Source organism: Molossus molossus, unplaced genomic scaffold (assembly GCF_014108415.1).
Source record: "Molossus molossus isolate mMolMol1 unplaced genomic scaffold, mMolMol1.p scaffold_m16_p_2, whole genome shotgun sequence".
Taxonomy (NCBI): Eukaryota; Metazoa; Chordata; class Mammalia; order Chiroptera; family Molossidae; genus Molossus; species Molossus molossus.
Window position 1 is genome coordinate 249,351 of NW_023425355.1, and position 21,089 is coordinate 270,439.

Genomic DNA, 21,089 nt, shown 5'->3' on the forward strand with positions numbered 1-21,089 from the left:
GCAAATTACTTTCTAGAAAGATTGTTCCAGTGTACTCTCTCATTAACAGTGTATTAGAGTGCTCATTTCCATACATCCCCTCATTAACATTTTTGTGGTTTTTTTAATACCTTTTCCAGAAATTAAGCAATTACTTGAATTTTTGAAAATGGGGGTTATTTTGCCAACTATAATAATATAGTAGTTTTGGAATACAGTAGCCCCCCCCCATCTACAGTTTTGCCTTCTCTGGTTTCAGTTACCCAAGCTCAACCATAGTGCAAAAATATTCAATGGAAAATTCCGGAGATAAATAATTCATAAATTTTAAATCATTGCACCATTCTGGGTAGTGTGATGAAGTCTCACACCTTTCCACCCAAGATGTGAATCATCCCTTTGTCCATCGTATCCATGCTGTATATGCTACCTTCCTAAACACTGTATTGTAACTGCTGTATCATGAGTTTGGACTTAGAGCTTCAAACCATTTTAAATAAGCATACTGATAGTCCTGGCCAGTTTTCTCAGTGGTTAGAGCATCGGCCTGAGGACCAGAGAGGTCCCGGGTTTGGTTTCTGCTAAGGGCACGTACCTCGGTTGCAGTTTGTCCCCGGCCCTGGTTGGAGTCGTGTGGGTGGCAGCCAGTCGATGTGTCTCTCTCACATCGATGTTTCTCTCTTTTCCTCCCTCTCTCCCTCCTACTCTATTTGAAGATAAATGTAAAAAAGAAATGTCCTTGGGTGAGGATAAAAAATAATAATAAATAAATAAATAAATAAATGAATAAATAAATAAGCATACGATAAAGACCCCAAAAGTATATAAAGATTTTTATCACAAAGATGGAAATATGGAAATGTTTAAATTTTATGTAATATTTTAATAGTTTAATGGGTAAGAAATAAATATATAGTATATGTCCCCTCACCCCCACTTAATAACATTTTGGCAATATGGATAATTATGGCTGAAAATAAGAAATAATAGAAATGGGCAGCTTTTTCAAAGCAATTGAAAGTTTCTTTTTCTCTAAAATAGTTTGAGTTTGAAAGATATTGACCTTAGATTCAGAATACAAGTTATGTTGTAATGTTTTTATATTTTTCTCAGATATGTACATAGTTATACATTATTGAAATATAGTTATGTTTGAAATAAGGTGTTACTCACTGCTTTGTTTTCTCTTAACAGTTAAAAGATGTTGATACTCGGAAAATCATAAAAGCAATGCTTTCTTATGTGTGGCCCAGAGACAGGCCAGATCTCCGAGCTAGGGTTGCCATTTCCCTAGGATTTTTGGGTTGTGCAAAGGTAAGAATAAGAAATTATGTGTTGTTTGTTGCTATAAGAAATGCTATGATATTTTCTAGTAATGAAACTTGGGCTGGTATAAGCCACTTTGGGGGGAGCATTGTCAACTTTTAGGACCGTTGTTTGTACAGTCAGCAGAAATTGTATGATAATGCCTGATTTATCTCAACCTAATGAAATTCATTCCTGATACCAGTGTAAGACACAAGATCATTTTGGGGGGGATATTTTTTTTTCTTTATTGATTTTAGAGAGAGAGGGAGAGAGAGGACATCGATTGGCTGCCTCCTGCATGCCCCCCACTAGGGATTTGGCCCACAACCTGGTCGTGTGCCCTGACCAGGAATCGAACCAGGACCTCTCAGTCCATGGGACGATGCTCAACCACTGAGCCACACCAGCCGGGCAATTTATGCACATTTTTAAGTCAGTGATGCACATATCTTTAGGTACAGTTCATATTAATGATACATATATAGACTCTGGAGTCAGACTTCCTGGGGTCTGCCCCTTGCTAACCGTGTAACCTTGGGCAAGTTGCTTAGTCTCTCTGCCTCAGTTTCTTAATTTGCAAAATGGGGTTGTTATAAGGATTAAATAAATTAATATATAAAAGGCCTAGAACTGTGCCTGGCACATAGTGAAGCATAGTGTACATGTTAAAATCAAAATAAATTTAGATCTCCATCAGAAATATGGTAGAAAAAAGTCTGCTCAGAAATATAAATGAGGTTTGGCCATAATTTGGTTAGCACTGTTACATATGTGTTAATATTTTGTTTTAGGACCTAGGTCTTATCATTTACTTCTTCTCTAGATCATGTATGTTCCCATTTAGTTACTCATTCTTTTCCCTACCCCAGAAATATTTATTGAGAACTTGTCATACAAAGTACTGTTCTTGGCCCTGCAGGGTATTCAAATGTAAATAAAGCACATTTCTTCTCTCAAATTTTACAGGATAAGATAAGTTTTATTTTAGTGCCATAATACAAAGTAGGTCATAAATGGTTTAAAAGAAGTGTTGGGAATGTTTCAGAGGAAATAACCATAATGATTGGGAGTCAGAAAAGGTTTCACAGAAGAGATGATATCTGAGATGGGCCTGGATTAATGAATAGGATTGTTACAGATGTAGGAATAACAAGAAGAGGAGAGGGAATATATAGTATGTGTAAAGAAGTGAGTAGTACAACTTTCCTCTAGTGAGGTGACAATGTTTCCAAGGTATTTGAAGTAATCCTGAGAAGATAAATAGAGCTCCTAATGTGAAATACTTCAACTTAAAACAAATTTTAATTGTGTGGGAAATAGGAAACTCTGTTTTGAGTATTAGAGCTTTAGCTTAGGAAATTAACTGACCCTGTTATGTAAAATGGATCAGGGTGATGAGAGACCTAAAGTAGGGATACCATTCATTTTCAATTCATGCATTCATTCAGCAAATATTTTTTTTTAATCTTTATTGTTGAATGTATTACAGATGTTCCTCATTTCCCCCCCATTGACCCCCCCCCCCGCCTTTTCCCACACTATTGTCTATGTCCATTGGTTATGCATATAAGTTCTTTGGTTTATTTCTTCCCACCCCCCAACCCCTTTCCCTTTGAGGTTTGTCAGTCTAGCAATGAATTTGTACTTCTTAATCTCTTCACCTTTTTCACCCATTCCCCCAACCCCCCTCCCATCTGGCAGCCAACAAAGTGTTCTCTGTATCTATGAGAATGTTTCTGTTCTGCCTGTTCATTTTGTTTGTAGATTCCATTGTCGATAGCTATGTATTCATTGCCATTTTGTTTGTTCATATAATTTATCTTTTTCTTCAAAAAGACCCTTCATCATTTCATATAATAATGGTTTGATGGTGATGAACTCCTTTAACTTTTTCTTGTCTGGGAAACTCTTTATATGGCCATAGATTCTAAATCATTCAGCAAATATTTACCAACCAGTTATGATACTAATTTAACAGTCTAGATGAGAAGTAATAGTTTGTACTGGAATAGTGGTATAAATGGTAATATGGAGGGAAAAGATGCCAGAGGTATTATGAGGTAAGGGAGATAGAATCAGTAAGACTTAGCAACAGATAAAAAAGAGGAATAGGATTCAAAGATTTTGTCAAGAATTAGAGAATGGCCCTGGTTGGTTTGGCTCAGCGGTTAGAGTGTCGGCCTGCAGTCTGGAGAGACCCGGGTTCGGTTCCTGCTAAGGGCATGTACCTCGGTTGCAGTTTGTCCCCGGCCCTGGTTGGGTCGTGTGGGTGGCAACCACTCGATGTGTCCCTTTCACGTTGATGTTTCTCTCTCTCTCTCTCTCTCTCTCTCTCTCTCCCTCCCTCCCTCCCTCCCTCCCTCCCTCCCACTCTATCTGAACAAAATATCGAAAAATGTCCTCAGGTGAGGATAAAAAAATAAAAAATAAATAAAACATGTTTTAAGAATTAGAGAATGGTAATGCCTTTATAATAGAAGTATGTAGTATGTCGGGAGATCTTTGGGAAGATGATTAAAATTTTGTGCATGTTAAGTTTGAGGTACTAGTGGAACATAGAGATGATCAGCTGTTAATACAAAATGCAAGACAAGCTGAAGGAGCCCAGGGTTAGAGAGATTAAGAGGCAGCAGTTGAAATAATGCAAATTAATGAATTCACCAAGGAAAAGGAACAGAAATAGAAGACAACTACAGACAGAACCTGTGATAAATATGTTCCTATAGGAAACTAAAGTAAATAGTAGTGGATGCATGGAAAGAGTGATTGGAAAGGTAAGAGTAAAACCAAAATAATTTAGTTAGACTTCTTTTTTGTAGTCTCCTTTCTCATCTATGGATTCTGTTGCGTGCTCTCTCAATGGAATAGACCCTTCTCTGGGAAAGGACTTAAATCAAGATGCTGAACAACAGACCAAGAATTTATACTTTATTTCTTTAAGCTGAAGAGAGAGAATAACATTACAAGTCAAATGTTGAGATTTTTAAAACTCATATTCATTTTTTTTTATCCTCACCCAAGGACATTTTTTTTTTCATTTTTTTGTTCAGATAGAGCGGGAGGGAGAGAGAGGAAGAGAGAGAGAGAGAAACATCACTGTGAAAGGGACACATCGAGTGGCTGCCACCCGCACAACCCAACCAAGGCTAGGGACAAACCGAGGTACATGCCCTTAGCGGGAACTGAACCCGAGTCTCTCCGGACCGCAGGCCAACGCTCTAACCGCTGAGCCAAACTGGCCAGGGCCATATTCCTTTTTTAGCATAGTTCTGGTTGCTAAATTGTCTTCTACTCACAAAGTACTTAAAGGTAAAGCTTATTCTAAGCTCTTGTGCAAGGCAGATTTAGCAAATTGGCCTTTATTCCTTCATTAGCTGAATGTATGTACCTTGCTGACAAGTTAAAGGTAGACTGTTTTATGCGCTTACTTTTGAGTTGAAGAGAACAGGTTAGAACATTACTAATTTATCTAGTCAGAGGGAGAAGTCTTAAATAATGACATTTGTATGGACTATTTTTAGAGTGAATTCCAGTCTTTCTTGAAACACAATTTAATTTCCTTAAGGACTGAAATATACTTTACAAAGCTAATATTTGATTTTCTGTCAACAGATACTTAGTACATATAGAATGTAAAGTGGTGTACAAACCTCACGTAAACTAATTACAAGTAAATAGAAATGAATGTAGAAAAACCAATCCTCAGAGGGATCCAAGATGGAATCGGTGAAAGTTGCATTCACCTCCTCCTATGACTATATCAAAATTACAACTAAATTACCTGGAGAACCATCTGAAGACTAGCTGAACAGAAGTTTTCTAGCTGAGAATATAAAGAAGATACCACATTTAGACATGTAGGAGGGGCGGAGATGTGAAATGCCCCTGGATTCATGTGGAGCGGTTGAGAATCCAGAGGGCTATTTCGGCTGTAGAGGTCCCCCAACTTGGAGCACCACAAAACATCTGGCTGTGAAAATCATCCGGGATTCAGTCCACTGGGCTGAGACAGGAAGCTGAAGGAACCCAGGCATGCTGTTAAAGGGCCAGCACACAAAATCTCACTGACAAGCACTCACCATGGGCTCCCAAGGAGGGACAACGGCATGGAGAGAACTAGAATTATACAGGGAGAGACTGAGTTGTATGGCTTTAGAGCGTACATAAGAAAAAACTCAAAATGGATTAAAGACTCTCACATAAGACTCAAACCATAAAACTTATAGAAGAAAACATAGTAAAATCCCTGAGAGACTGAGTTGTGTGGCTTCCTGCACACAGGACAGTAATAAAAAAAAAAAATTGCCAGCAAACAAAAGTCCACACACAGGCAAATTTTACCAGACATTCATAGAAGAATTAATACCTATTCTGCCCAAAAATTCAAGAAGAGGGAAGACTCCAAAGCTTTTTTTGGAGGCCAGCTTTATCCTAATTCCAAAACCAGATAAAGACATGACAAAGAAAGAAAAGTACATGCCACTATCCCAGATGAACATAGGTACAAAAACCTTGAACAAAATATTAGCAAACCGAATCCAGCAATACATTAAGAAATTCATACACCATGATCAAGTGGGATTTAATTCTGGGATGCAAGATAGGTACAGTATTCACAAATCACTTAATGTGATACACCACATAAATGAAAGAAAAAAAATCATATGGTCATATTAATAGGTGCAGAACAAACATTTGATAAAATCTAGAACCCATTCATGATAAACACTCTCAGCCAAGTGGAAATAAAAGGAAGTTGTCAACATAAAGGCCATATATAACAAACCCACAGCTAACATAGGGAAAAGCTGTAAGTCATTTCCCTTAAGATGAGGAACAAGACAGGGATGTCCACTGTCACCACTCTTATTCAACATAGAACTGGAAGTCGTAGCCACAGCAATCAGACAAGAAGCAGAAATAAAAGGCAACCAAATAGGAAAGGAAGAAGTAAAACTATTGCTATGTGCAGATGACATGATAGTATATATAGAAAACCCTAAAGAGTCCACCAAAAAATTACTGAAACTGGTAAGTGAATTTAGTAATATAGCAGATAAGATAGAAATAAAATTCAGAAATTGATTGCATGTTTATACACCAATAATGAACTATCAGAAAGAGAAATTAAGAAAACTCATTTACAATTGCATCAAAAAAAATCTAGTAATAAATTTAACCAAGGAGATGGAACACCTGTACTCAAAATTATAAGACATTGAAGAAAAAATAGAAAAAGATTAAGATGAATGGAAGTATATATTCTGCTCACGGATAGGAAGAATTAGCATCATTAAAATGTCCCTAGTAACCAAATTAATCTGTAGATTCAATACACTTCATGTCAAAATACCAATGGCATATTTCACAAAACTACAACAAATAATCCAAAGATGTAAACGGAGCCTCCAAAGACACCGAAGAGCCACAGCAATCTTGAGAAAGAACTAAGTTGGAGGAATCATGCTACCTGCTATCACATGATCCTACAAGGCCATAGTAATCAAAACTGTGGTACTGGCATAAAAACAGACATAGATCATTGAAATAGACTAGAAAGCCCAGAAATAAACCCACACCTTTATAGTCAATTAATATGTCAAATAGGAGGCGAAAACATACAATGAACTAAAAAGAGTCTATTCAATAAACAGTGCTAGAAAAATAGGACAGATGCATGCAAAAAACTAAAACTGGATCACTTTCTTACTTCATATGTAAGAAAAAACTCAAAATGGTTTAAAGACTTATGTATAAGATTCAAACCATAAAACTTAGAAGAAAACAGTAAAATCCATGACATTGCTCTTTGTAATATTTTTTCTGATATATCTCCTAGGGCAAGGGAAACGAAAGAAAAATAAATGGTACTACATCCAACTAAAAAGATTTGAACAGCAAAATAAATCAGCAAAATGGAAAGACAGCCTACTGAATGGGAGAATGTATTCTCCAATATATCTGATAAGGGGTTAATATCCAAAATCTATAACTGGTAATAGTCAAGACAAAAAAAAAAATCAAACAATCCAACTAAAAATTGAGCAGAAGAAATTAACCCCTTATCTGATGTATCATTGGCTATGATGCTTTCCCATACAGTGGGTTGCCTTTCCATTTTGATGGTTGTATCTTTTGCTGTGCAGAAGCTTTTGAGTTTGATGTAGTCCCATGTGTTCATTTTTTCTTTTGTTTCTGTTGCCTTAGATGATGTATCAGTGAAAATTCTGCTGCGTATGATGTCCAAAATTTTGCTGCCAAGGAGGGGATGGGGAGATGGGTGTCAATGGGGTAAAAAAGGAGAAACATCTGTAACAAAAATAAAATAAAATAAAAAAATGTTTAAAAAAATTGAGCAGAAGATCTGAATAGACACTTCTAAGAGGACATACAGATAGCCAATATGTAAAGATGATCAATATCGCTAATCATTAGAGAAATACACATTAAAACCACAATGAAGTATCACCTCACAGGTGTCAGAATGGCTATCATCAATAGATCAACAAAGAACAAGTGTTGGCCAGGATGTGGAAAAAAGGGAACCCTCATACACTGCTGGTGGGAATGCAGACAGGTGCAGCCACAATGGGAAACACTATGCAGTTTCCTCGAAAAATTAAAAATGGAACTGCCTTATGAACCAGTGATTCCACTTCTGAGTATACATTTGAAGAAACCCAAAACACTAATTCGAAAGTATACATCCATATGTTTATTGCAGCTTTGTTTACAATAGCCAAGACATGGAAACAGCCCAAGTACCCATCAATAGTTGAGTGGATAAAAAAGTTCTGGTAGCTATATTCTATGGAATATTACTCAGCTATAAAAAGGGATGAAATATTACCATTTGTGACAGCATGGTTTTCCCTAGAAGTTATGCTCAGTGAAATAAGTCAGTCAGAGAAAGACAAATACCATATGATTTCACTCATACGTGGAATCTAGAGAACAAAATAAATGAACAAACAAAAGAGAAACAGACTCATAGATACAGAGAACAAACAGACTGATGGTTGCCAGAGTGGAAGGTGGTTGGAGGACTGGTTGAAAAGGTGAAGGAATTAAGAAGTACAAATTGGTAGTTACAGTCACAGGGATGTAAAGTACAGTATAGGGAACATAGTCAATAATATTGTAATAACTATGATTGGTGCCAGGTGGATACTGGAAATATCAAGGGGGATCACTTTGTAAATATATGATTGTTTAAAACATTGTGCTGTACACCTGAAAATGATACAAAATAATATTGAATGTAAACTGTAATTGAAAAATAAAATTTAAAAATAAGGAGAAAAAATAATTCTCAAAACGTATGTTTGATTCCTTCTGGTTCAAGAATAGGAAGAAATTGCCAGATGTTATTATGTGTGCTTGTTCAGTACTTTCAGAACATAGAGAAAAACAGTTTTCTTTTTACTAGACAGGAACTAGACCATAGTAACTTGAGGAATATAGAGCATACTAGCATTTAACCATTCCTAACATTGTTTTTCCATCTTCTGTACTGTCTTCACTTTAAAAGTGATCACTCTCCCTGATCTTAAAACCTGCTCATTGTTTATTTTTGAGTAGTATCACAGTTCTTATTTATGATTGGTGTGCAAAGATGGGTTATCCTTTTTCATTCCTTGGCTTCCTTTTTTTATTTTCCTGAACCTGATTACGTGCATTGGCATATGAGCACTTTGGACCAGTCTGTGCTCCTTTATGCTCTGGTCTTCTTTATCTACTCTACATACTTCTGAGAACTTTAGGACAGGGTTCAGGATCCTTCTTAGCTCTAAATGAATGCTACCCTGCCATCTGAACAGTGGGTGGTGATTTCATAATAAGGCCTGAGGCATCCATGAGAGAGATGGAAGACAGAAAGTGAGAAATGTCAAGTGAGAAGGAAAAGGGAGGAGGATTTCATGCTTAACATATGGGGCTACAGCATACCATCTGCTTGCTTATTTGCCTTTTAATGCTCTTTTTATTCTGAGGGTCTTAATGCTATCATTGTCTCCAGCAAAGAATTTTAAGATGAACTGTATTATGTAGAGAGACCTTGTGGCCCAGAGGAAGACATGAGGATGTGTTGATAATCTATCCAAGTTGTAGCAATTCTATTATAATACATTAGAGTTCTGTATGACATATATTTCAAGGGTTCTGCTGCCAAGAGAGAGACAGAGAGAGAAAATGCTGTTTGACTTCATTTCTTAAATTCCTACAAATAATATGCAATGACTTTTCTTACCATCTACACATATGTTATAGGAGCATCACATCATCTTTAATCTGGGGATTTTGAGATCTTTTAAGGATTTTTTAAATTCAACCTTTCCGTAGTATATTACGTACAACTGTGCCCAGATTTAAAGAAAAATATAAAACATATTTTCTGAAATCTGATGTCATAAAATGTTTATTTTAATATTATAAAAATTTACTCATTACTCATATTCTCTAATGACCACCACCTTGGGAAACACTTAGTTTACAGAGAAATTGGGGGCACATTAAGTTAAAGTATTAAGTACAAAAAGATATTCTCAATGAATAATCTGTTGGGAATGAAATTAAACCATATTTAAAATTAGAAAATAATTTTAGAAGAGGGTATGATTTATAAAAATATAATCAATACCCCTTTCCTCCTAGAATGCATTGTATAAAATAAGGGGTAATATATGTATCTTAGTCCATTTTGGCCGCTATAACAAAATACCATAAACTCGGTGGTTTATCTACAACTTTTTTTTTGTTCTAACCTCACATGATGTAAGGGGCAAGAAGGGTCTCTGGGGACTCTTTTATAAGGGAATTAATCCCATTTGTAAGGGCTCTGCAGTTATGACCTAATCACCTCCTAATGGCCCCACCTCCTAATACCATCACCCTGAGGGTTAGAATTCAACCTATGAATTGAATGGGGCTCGGGGCAGGGCACAAACATTCATACCATAGCGATATGTGTTGAGAAAATGTTTGTTAAGTGACTGTAAATACAAGGTACTATGCTTTGCATCTGGGAATATGAAAATGAATAAAATGTGGTCTTTGCTCTTCTGGAATTATAGTATATTGAAGGATTAAAAAATATATAAGTAATGATATATTTTTAATATATTAAAAATACCCAAAGGAAGTCACAAAAGAAACTGTATGGGAAGCCTAACAGTCAGGCATTTGGGAAACGCTTCATGCAAGAGCTAGAGTCTTTCAGTAACTACGAACTTGACATTAGTAACTTCAAATGATTCATGTACTTGCTTAACTGTGGTTCTTTAAAATGTTATGAAAAATACTTTTTAACATGGACAATGCTACCTGAATCCTTTAAGTTGATAAGTATGATTTATACCCTGGATGCTTTTTAAAATTAAAATACTAGACCTTAGGTTTATAGGAAAATTAAGCACTAAGTACAAAAATTTCCATATATTCTTCCTACTAAAAAAACATTCAGTTTCCTGTGTTACTAATATTTTCATTAGTGTAGTATATACCAGTGATTTAAAAAATACACTATTTTTATTAACTAAGTTCATAGTTTACATTAGGATTCACTGTTTCTGTTACAGTTTATATAGGTTTGTGGAAATGTGTAATATTATGTATCCACCATAAAAGTATTGTACAGAATAATTTTCACTGCCCTAAGAATTCCATGTGTTCTACCTATTCATCTTTTTTTTCTCCTCCCATGTCCCTGAATACCAGTGATAATTTTAAAGTCTCTGACATTATACCTTTTTCAGACTGTCCTATAATTGGAATCATATAAAATATATAGCCCTTTCAGATTGGCTGATTTCACTTAGCAATATGCATTTCAGAATCATTCGTGTCTTTTTGTGACTTGAGAGTTTGTTTCTTTTTATTGCTGAAAATATTCCATTGTATGGATGTACCATGATGTGTTTATCCACTCACCTTTTAAAAGACATCTTGGTTGCTTCTGGATATGGGCAATTATAAATAAACTGCAGTAAACATTTTGTTCAGGTTTTTGTGTGATACAAATTTTCAATACAAAAATTACCAAGGAGTACAATTGCTAGACTGTATGGTAAGACTATGGTTAGTTTTGTGAGAAACTGCCATACTGTCTTCCACAGTGACTGTACCATGTTGCATTACCTCCAGCAATGAATGAGAGTTCCTGTTGCTCTACATCCTTGTCAGCATTGGGTGGTATCAGTGTTCTGGACTTTAGCCATTCTAATAGGTGTGTAATGTTATCTCATTTTTGTTCTAATTTGAAATTTCTTACTGTGGCCTATAACTTTTCTTATGCTTTTTGGCCATCTGTATATATTTTTAAATTTTTTATTTTGGTTAATCCTCACCCGAGGATATTTTTCCATTGATTTTTAGAGTGGAAGGGAGGGAAGGAGAGAGACACAGAGAGAGAAACATCGATGTGAGAGAGACACATTGATTGGCTGCCTCCTGCACGACCCTGACCAGGAATCAAACCTGCATCTCAGGTACACGCCCTTGACCTGAAATCAAACCTGTGGCCTTTTGGTCCATGGGCTGACATTCTAACCGCTGAGCCAAACCAGCCAGGGCTATATATATTCTTTAGGAAGATGTGTGTCAGGTCTTTCACCCATTTTTTATTTAATATGTTTTTATTGATTTCTTAGAAGAAGGGAGAGAGAGATAGAAACACTGATGAGAGAGAAACATCAGTCGGCTGCCTCCTGCATGTGCCCTATTGGGGACGGAGCCCACAACCCAGGCATGTGCCCTGACCGGGAATCAAACTGGACCTCTCAGTCCGTGGACAACATTCAATCCACTGAGCTACACCAGCGGCAGGTCTTGACCCATTTTTTAATTGGGTTGTTCATTTTCTGTTGTTGAATTGTAGGAGTTCTTTGTATTACATTTTGGATACCAATCCTTTATCAGATGTTTTGAAAATATTTTACTCAATTTGTGGCTATATTTTCCTTCTCTTAGCAGTATCTTTCACAGAACAGAAATTTTAAATTTTGATGAAGTCCGCCCGGCTCGATCCCCAGTGTAGGGTGTGTAGGCAGCAGCTGATCGATGTATCTCTCTCACATCAATGTTTTCTATCTCTCTCTCCCTTCCCCTCTCTCTAAAAAATCAATGAAAACATATTTTAAATTTTGATGAAGTCCCATTTATCAATGTTTTGTGGATTGTGCCTTGAGTGTTGCATCTAAAGTCATTGCCAAACAAAAGGTCACCTAGATTTTCTTTTATGTTATCTTTTAGAATTTTTATAGATTTGTGCTTTACATTTAGGTTTGTGATCCATTTGGAGTTAATTTTTAGAAAAGGTATAAGATCACTGTCTAGAATCTTTCTTTTTTTTCATTTGTTCGAGAACCATTGTTTGAAATTTTCCCACTGGGCTGCCTTTGCTTTATTGCCAAAGATCAGTTAACGGTTTTTGTGTATATTTGTCTATTTCTGGACTCTATTCTGTTCCATTAATGTATTTGTCTATTCCTTTGCCCTTATCACACTGCCTTAATTAGTGTAGTTTTATGGTAAGTCTTGAAGTCAAGTAGTGGCAGCTACTATAGCCTGAAGCATAAGAGGAGCAGCAGTAGTGACCCCCCCCCCCACCAAGAAGTCAAGGACAGCCTAGTGGTTGCCCAAGGTCATTGTTGGTGAGGTTGGGTGACGGGCAGTGGAACTGCAGAAAGCAAATTTGCCTACCTAGCTACACCCATCGCAGTAGAGCCCACGAAGGAGATCTTTTAGTCACAGACAGCACAGTTGGTGCCCAATTCTCTTGTTGGCAGAGTGGCAGAACCTAAGCAGCACAAACTTGCCTTTCTTTCCTCACCCATCCTGACAGAGTCTAGTAGAGGCAGTGGAGACACCTTCAAACACATAGTAGGGCCGACAACACTAGTAAAAGAAAGTAGCACTGGGGACTTGCAACATTTCCACAACACAGGTATAGTGTCCTGTAACGAAAGCAAGCCAGTCACAGAAGGGACACCACAATCCCAGTAGGTACGTGGCATATTCATTATCTTAGTGACACTGTTTCACCTCGATCCCAGAAGCAAAAATAGTGCCTGTAAGAGAAAATAAAAACTTGCACTATGCACAGCAGGTGTGGCTTAGTTGGTTGAGTGTCATGCCATGCACCAAGAGGTCACTGGTTTGATTCCCAGTCAGGGCACATGCCTGGGTTGTGGGCTCCATCCCAAGTACAGGGCATGCAGGAGGCAGCTGAGTGATGTTTCTCTCTCATCTATGTTTCTTTCTCCCTCCCTCTCTCTAAAAGTCAATAAAAACATTCTTTTAAAAGCTTGCACCATAATACCATCCACTAGTAAATAAAAGCAAGTACCCTACGTATCAACAAATGTTCAAAATTGTTGATAGCAAAATCTTATCTAAACAAGAAAAGAGTTCACTGCTTCAAATGTGCAGACAGACACACTAAAAGAAAATCAAAAGTCTCTAGAAACCAAACTCAAAATTATGGAAGAGTATGTCTTAAATGAAAGAATTTAAGATTGTTGACACTATCACAGATGTGCCCCCCCACACACACACACCCCATTTTCCCCCTTCTACCTATCCCCTGACCCCCTTCCCTCTGGCCTTCACCACACTGTTGTCTGTGTCCATGAGCTATGCATATATGTTCTTTGGCTAATCTCTTCACCTTCTTTCATCCACCTTCCCTCTGACAGCTGTCAGTCTATTCCATGTATCTATGCCTCTGGTCCCATTTTGTTCCTAAATTAATTTTGGAAACTTACTTTGTTATTCAGTGGATTTTATTTTGTATAGTATTGGAACAAAGGAATCTTTTTGGGGCAAATAGATCTAACAGTGCTATTTGTTTTTCCAATGGTGAATCAGCCTCGGCTAGTGGTAATTCATTTGCTTTTGAGATCCCTTTTGCTATGTAATCTCAGTTTTACCATTATTTTGGCGAGTGAATAAATTTATATGCATTTATCGAATACCTATTATATAAAAAGCATTGTATTCAACATGGGTAGGACAGAAAGAGGAATATGATACAGACTATCAAGAATGTAGTAGAAAAGAAAAATGTATGCACAAATAACTATAAGGCAGATTGCCATAAGTGCCATGAGCTCTGTAGAATATCAGATAATGGAGAGAGCTGTTTTGAATGGATGATCAGGGATGATTTCATGGAGGCATATGACTAACGCACATAGCTTGTAAGTGAATGTTAACATGGCGGTCAGTGTGAGGTAGGAATCCTGAAATGACAGTTCTCCTAATGCCAAAGATTTTATCTTTATAAACTGGGAAAATAATTCCAGTACCAGAAATGGTTAATATCTAAACATTCCCATAAGTATTAATTTAAGGTAAATATTTATACTTTTATAAATAAATATTTTGCATATGATGGGTAATTGCCGCTTTTATGTTTTTAGGCCATGAATATTATGGTTCCCTTCATGTTTAAATATGCCGTAGACAGCCTCAACCAGATGTCGGGAGACATGCTGAACCTGACTGATGCACCAAATACAGTTGCAACCATGGCAACGGCAGTTCTGATTGGCTGTATGTGTGATTCTTTAATCTGTCTACAGGTGTTGACTTTCTTCAAAAGGATTTAATCATATTTGAACAGATGACCTTTTCACTATAAACACAGTTTAGCATTTTGGATATTTATTGTTTTATGAGATTTATTTTGATATGTGGTTTTAAAAATTATTTGTATGATATATTTCCCAGAAATTCTGTTAATAATAGTCTCATTCTCCAGGTTCTAGAAAACAACAACATGAAATAAGACATTGAATTTATAGCAACCACTTCTAATAGTTAGGCTTCTTATAAGATGCCTTTTCAGTAATGCAAGTTATTTTCTTGATGTTGTTTTTATTAGGTGTTAAATAGGAAATAGGTAAATAATGATTAATTAATCAGTTAATGTGTATTAATGCCTTATTAAATTATATCCAATAAACATGACATAAATCCACAATTTGTAAAGAAGAGAATATGATGCTTTGTGTCCCCATGCATTAGAAAGGACACTTTATGAGACTCAGGAGACTTGAATGGGGCCATGCTTTAGTCAATGCACTTGATTTTTCAGGATCTCAATTTTATCATTTGTTGTTTGGGGGAATTGAATTTGATTTAAAAAAACTCAACAGACATTGTGTATTTATGCACAATAAGGCCATATGGACTGTTGTGTATTAAAAGTATCTAGTTGGGAAAAATATTTCAACACCTGGAACCTATAGGGGAAATAACAATGAAAGGGATCCCTGGTGGTGGAAAGATTGGTACTCACTAAGCTAGATGCTTTCCAGGTTTCTTTTAGTGTATAAGTATTCAATGACATATTCATTCATCGTACACTTTCTGATCCTTTATCATTTTTACACTTCTATGATTCGAATGTTTTTCCACCTCATTTTTTTCTTTTGAATGTATTGTTAGATGGTGTATCAAGAGCTGGAGCTGCCTTTTTTAATGAAGTTCGAAATGCAGTATTTGGCAAAGTAGCCCAAAATTCAATACGAAGAATAGCCAAAAATGTCTTTCTCCATCTTCACAACCTGGATCTGGCTTTCCACCTCAGCAGACAGACAGGAGCTTTATCGAAGGCTATTGACAGAGGGACAAGGGGTATCAGTTTTGTTCTGAGTGCTTTAGTATTTAATCTTCTTCCCATTATGTTTGAAGTCACCCTTGTCAGTGGTGTTTTGGTAAGTAAAACAGTTTTCATAACAAGCTTTTACATTCTCATTAGGAGTTATTTAGCACTTGAAACTATTGTATGTCCATGGTTTGAAAGCACAATTCATGGTGCCAAAGGATTATGCAGTTGTACTTCACTTGATTATTTACTACAAGCTTCAAGGGACTATCCAAAATCTTTATTATGTTATTTTAAAGAGCTGTTCAGTTCTAAACAATAAGTCATTTAGCTAGTACTTGTAATTTTTGTTAGCAAATATTTTTTTAAATACGTTTTTATTAATTTTATTTTTAGAGAGAAAGGAAGGGAGAGAGAGATAGAAACATCAATGGGAGAAAGAAACATCGATCGGCCACCTCCTGCATGCCCCCCACTGGGGATCAGGCCCACAACCCCAGCATGTGCCCTCTCCGGGGATCGAACTGGCCACCCTTGGTGCATGGGTCGATGCTCAACCACTGACCCACACTGTCTGGGCGTTAGCAGAGTTTTTTGTATAGAACTTGAGACTGTTATGCTCAAATTATCTGGGTTTCCTCTTCATTCATTTTAGACAATTTCATATATTTTAATTAAAATGTGTGTGTGTGTGTGTGTGTGTGTGTGTTTTATTTATTTATTTTGTTCCTCTTATGGCTCTTTGCACTATTATCATCAACATTTGACAGTAGCATCAGTGTGGCAAGTGCATTTCGGCTTTCTTCCCTTGTTACTTAAAGTAGATTTTCTTTTCTTTTTTTTTAGGTTTTTTTCCTTTATTGCTTTTAGAGAGAGAGGAAGGGAGAGAGACAGAAAGATAGAAACATCGATGAGAGGGAACATTGATTGCACCTTTTGCATGCCCCCCACTGGGAATTGGGCCCACAACCTGAGCATGTGCCCTGACCGGGAATCAAACTGGCAACTGAGCCACACCAGCCAGGCTTAAAGTAGATTTTCTAAAGTATTTTAATTCTTCCCCAAATAATTATTCATTTATTCACCAACATATTTTTTAAAAATCTTTTGACTGAGATTTACTATTGTATATTATAAACTATATGACAATAACAATGTCTATTTCTCTTTTCTTTTGCCTTCTTCAGTATTACAGATGCGGTGCCCAGTTTGCACTGGTGACTCTTGGGACACTTGGCGCATACACAGCATTCACAGTTGCCATCACACGGTGGAGGTAAGATATTCCCCAGAGGCTGGTCAAGGTTCAGAAATTAGTTATGCTTCTTTAACAAACATTTCATGCCTGTATAAATCTTTCTCTTGCAGAACTAGATTTAGAATAGAAATGAACAAAGCGGATAATGATGCAGGTAACGCTGCCATAGACTCGCTGCTGAATTATGAAACTGTGAAGGTACAACATTTAATTACACTTTCCTCAGCCTTTCAAACTGTGCTAACATTGGTTCTGCCATTTAATTTAATAGGTACTATAAGTTAGAGCTTCAGATTCAGATAGTATCTGAAGGTGTGATAGAAGAATAGTACTTTATTATTTTTCTTTTATTTAGAAATTGTCCTTTATTTCCACCTCAGGTGTTTTTGTGACATCATCAGAAAGTGATAAAAGCGTGGTTAGCATTTTGACTCAGAATGAACACTAGGCTAATCAGTTGAGCATGTAAATTCTTGGCTTTCTATCTTTCAGAGTGCCTAACATATTACCTTCTTTCACTTATTTGTTCATTTTTCCATTTAGCAAATATTATTGAATGCCTCTTATGTGCAAAGCATTATACTAAGCCCTGTGTTGGGGCAGGATGATAAAAAAAAAAGATTCATATCATTTTTGTGTGGAGGCAATGACAACTGTCAGTTCAGAGTTCCAGGGGATATGGGGAAGGTTTGTGAAGGAAGTGCCATTGATAGCTTTTTAAGATAAAGGCTTATTAAGTAGGCATTCAGTAAGTATTTATGGAATGAATTTTATGGACTTTTAAGTACAGTTATTTGTAGAAAACTGCAAGAGTACCCATAGTCCAGTGTATTGAAAGTCAGTCTTTAAATGGAATATGCACTATAAAATTTTTCTATATGAAGTCTGATAAAGGGATAGTAATCACTTAAGAGAATAAATTCTAATTATACTTGTATGTAGTATACTTTTTTTGTATATTTTGTAGTATTTTAATAATGAAAACTATGAAGCACAAAGATATGATGGATTTTTGAAGACATATGAGACTGCTTCATTGAAAAGTACCTCTACTCTGGCTATGCTGAACTTTGGTCAAAGTGCTATTTTCAGTGTTGGTTTAACAGCTATAATGGTGCTTGCCAGTCAGGGAATTGTGGCAGGTAATGGATGTGTGGTTTTAACATTTATGGATGTTTTACATAACCTTTATAAATAAAGATTAATGAAATTAGTGTGTATATTAGTCTTAATTATAAAGCATAGTCAATAGTGCTTTAACATCCTTGGAGTACTTTCCTTTTTGTATCAATTTGTTTTCTTGATTGTATGGTAATGTAGTTGTTTTTTTACATCTATTGGTTTAACACTACAATTTTAGCACTGGCTCTCTTATTGATTGGGATTACTGTTTATACATTTTGTGGGGCTACAATCTGATTGTTTCAGGAATAACATTTTTTAGCACCTAATATTTCTAATTTCTCTTACTGACCTGAAAAGCATTGTTTAGTCCAAAGGACTAAAAACTCAAGCAGTCTTTTCTTTAGTTTTCTAATAGTTTTTCATTTGCAAAACATTCCAAAAATAAATAATGTCTGTACCTCCTTTTTATTACATGCCATTTCGTTAGGATACATTTATTCACTGTGACCTTAATACATGGTTTATCATTTTCTTTTTTTTTCTTTTTTTTATCCTCACCCGAGGACATTTTTCGATATTTTGTTCAGATAGAGTGGGAAGGAGAGAGAGAGAGAAACATTGACGTGAAAGGGACACATCGAGTGGTTGCCACCCACACGACCCAACCAGGGCCAGGGACAAACTGCAACCGAGGTACATGCCCTTAGCGGGAACGGAACCTGGGTCTCTCCAGACTGCAGGCCGACGCTCTAACTGCTGAGCCAAACTGGCCAGGGCATGGTTTATCATTTTCAATCATGACTCGCATTTGCTCTAATCTTTTAATATATACTTTTTTAAATTTCTTTTTTATATTACAAAGAAACTAGCTTAAGGAGAAGTTTTTAACCTTCTGTTTCTATCCTCTCTTAAACCATGTTGTGTGTGTATTATGCATAGTGTGTGGGTGGACTTTTCCTATTGTACTTAGCATAGTCAAGTGCCCTATATTCCTAAATTATGGATTAAAGGGTAATGGTAGTCAAATTTTTGGTGTCAGAAGAAGATTTGACTTTGGGCGTTGGGCACACAATTCAATATACAGATGATATACCATAGAAATGTACACTTGAAACCTACATAATATTATTAACTAATGTCAGCGCAATAAATTTAATTTTTTAAAAAATGCTTTGAAATTTAAGTAGGCCTAAGAGTTGCTGATTTTGTACATTTTTATTTGATTTTGTACGTTTTGAACTGTATTCCAGAGTGTAATAGACTAAACTACTCTCAACTGGAATAGTTCATAACATCTAAAATATCCTTTTTTTCTTCTGCCAACTGCATATTAAGGTACCCTTACCGTTGGAGATCTAGTAATGGTGAATGGACTGCTTTTTCAGCTTTCATTACCTCTGAACTTTCTGGGAACTGTATATAGAGAAACCAGACAAGCACTCATAGATATGAACACCTTGTTTACGCTACTCAAGGTAGACACCCGAATTAAAGTAAGTAATTTATTTAGCACCTTTCTAAATTAAGTAATTTATTTAGCACCATTAATAGTATTATTCTAGGAGAATATTTTTACATGACCATGTTAGGAAACCAATTTTTTTTTTGCAGAAATTGAGACTATCATGTGTATTAAGAAGTCTCGTCATAGCTTTTACTTCCATGTTTAGAAACCTTACAATGTTAGCAAAGAATATTATGCCTACAAGCTAAATTTTGTTAACCTGAATTATTTGTACTTAAACTTGATTTACTTTTGATAATAATGATATACAGTGTGTAATTGCCTCTTGTCACAGCCTTGACTTCCTTACTTCCCTGTCCAGCATCCCTCTACCTCTCCCCCCAAATTACTGAAAAATTAAAGTATCTAGGATATTTTACCTTAGCAGTGAAAAGTGAAAAAATAAATCTTTAAAAGCATGCTTGGCAGTGATCTAACCCTACTTATAAACCTTCTTCCCATTATTTTCCTTTTTCTTTCTGTGAATTAGAAAATTATCTGCATAGTTTTACTCTAGGCAGTATGTAAAGTGGCTGTTTTTTTCTCTTCTCTGCTAGGACAAAGTGATGGCATCTCCCCTTCAGATCACACCACAGACAGCTACGGTGGCCTTTGATAATGTGCATTTTGAATACATTGAGGGGCAGAAAGTTCTTAGTGGAATATCTTTTGAAGTTCCTGCAGGAAAGAAAGTGGCCATTGTAGGAGGTAGTGGGTCAGGGTGGGTAATTTAGTTATTTATAAAATTCTGTATCATTGATTAATGATTCCCAATGTAATATTTTTTTCTTTATCAAAATAGAATGATTACTGTGGTTTAAAACAAGGATTCCCTAATGCTGTTAGGAGGTAAATAACCTTTCCTTGTCTCCAATTTCAGGAAAAGCACAATAGTGAGGCTGTTGTTTCGCTTCTATGAGCCTCAGAACGGTAACATTTACCTTGCTGGTCAAAATATACAAGATGTGAGTCTGGAGAGCCTTCGGCGGGCAGTGGGAGTAGTACCTCAGGTATTTAAATGCAAAAAGAAAGCTTGGGGGAAGATATATTGGGTTGCTGGCTCTTTTACTAGAATAATTTGAATGCAAGGAGTCAATATGTTCTAATTGGGAAACATTAGGCACTACAGGTCAAATTCTGGAACCAAAAGTGAGTGGGAAATCTGCATGATGGAAAGATTTTTTAAACCTTAGAAAGATAGCATAATGTAGAGGAAAGAGCCAACACTGGTATCAAACAGAACTTGATTCTAATCCCAGTTCTAACCCTTATAAATTCTTTGGTCTTGGGCCTCAGTTTCCTCATCT

The 21,089-nt window shown here is 36.2% G+C and overlaps 1 protein-coding gene across 2 annotated transcripts in view; it reads left to right on the top strand.

The window, feature by feature from the left end:
* The window catches only part of ABCB7 (ATP binding cassette subfamily B member 7), a 64,415-nt gene that overhangs the window by 22,879 nt on the left and 20,447 nt on the right, over positions 1-21,089 (top strand). Inside the window, exons 3-11 of one of the 2 annotated variants that reach the window (XM_036271104.1) lie at positions 1,174-1,293; positions 14,706-14,838; positions 15,736-16,004; positions 17,083-17,171; positions 17,264-17,351; positions 18,121-18,295; positions 19,614-19,771; positions 20,340-20,503; positions 20,663-20,792. In XM_036271104.1, the coding sequence (XP_036126997.1) occupies positions 1,174-1,293; positions 14,706-14,838; positions 15,736-16,004; positions 17,083-17,171; positions 17,264-17,351; positions 18,121-18,295; positions 19,614-19,771; positions 20,340-20,503; positions 20,663-20,792 (1,326 nt within the window). The remainder of the gene's footprint in view (positions 1-1,173; positions 1,294-14,705; positions 14,839-15,735; positions 16,005-17,082; positions 17,172-17,263; positions 17,352-18,120; positions 18,296-19,613; positions 19,772-20,339; positions 20,504-20,662; positions 20,793-21,089) is intronic. The other variant, XM_036271105.1, reaches the window with a different exon arrangement.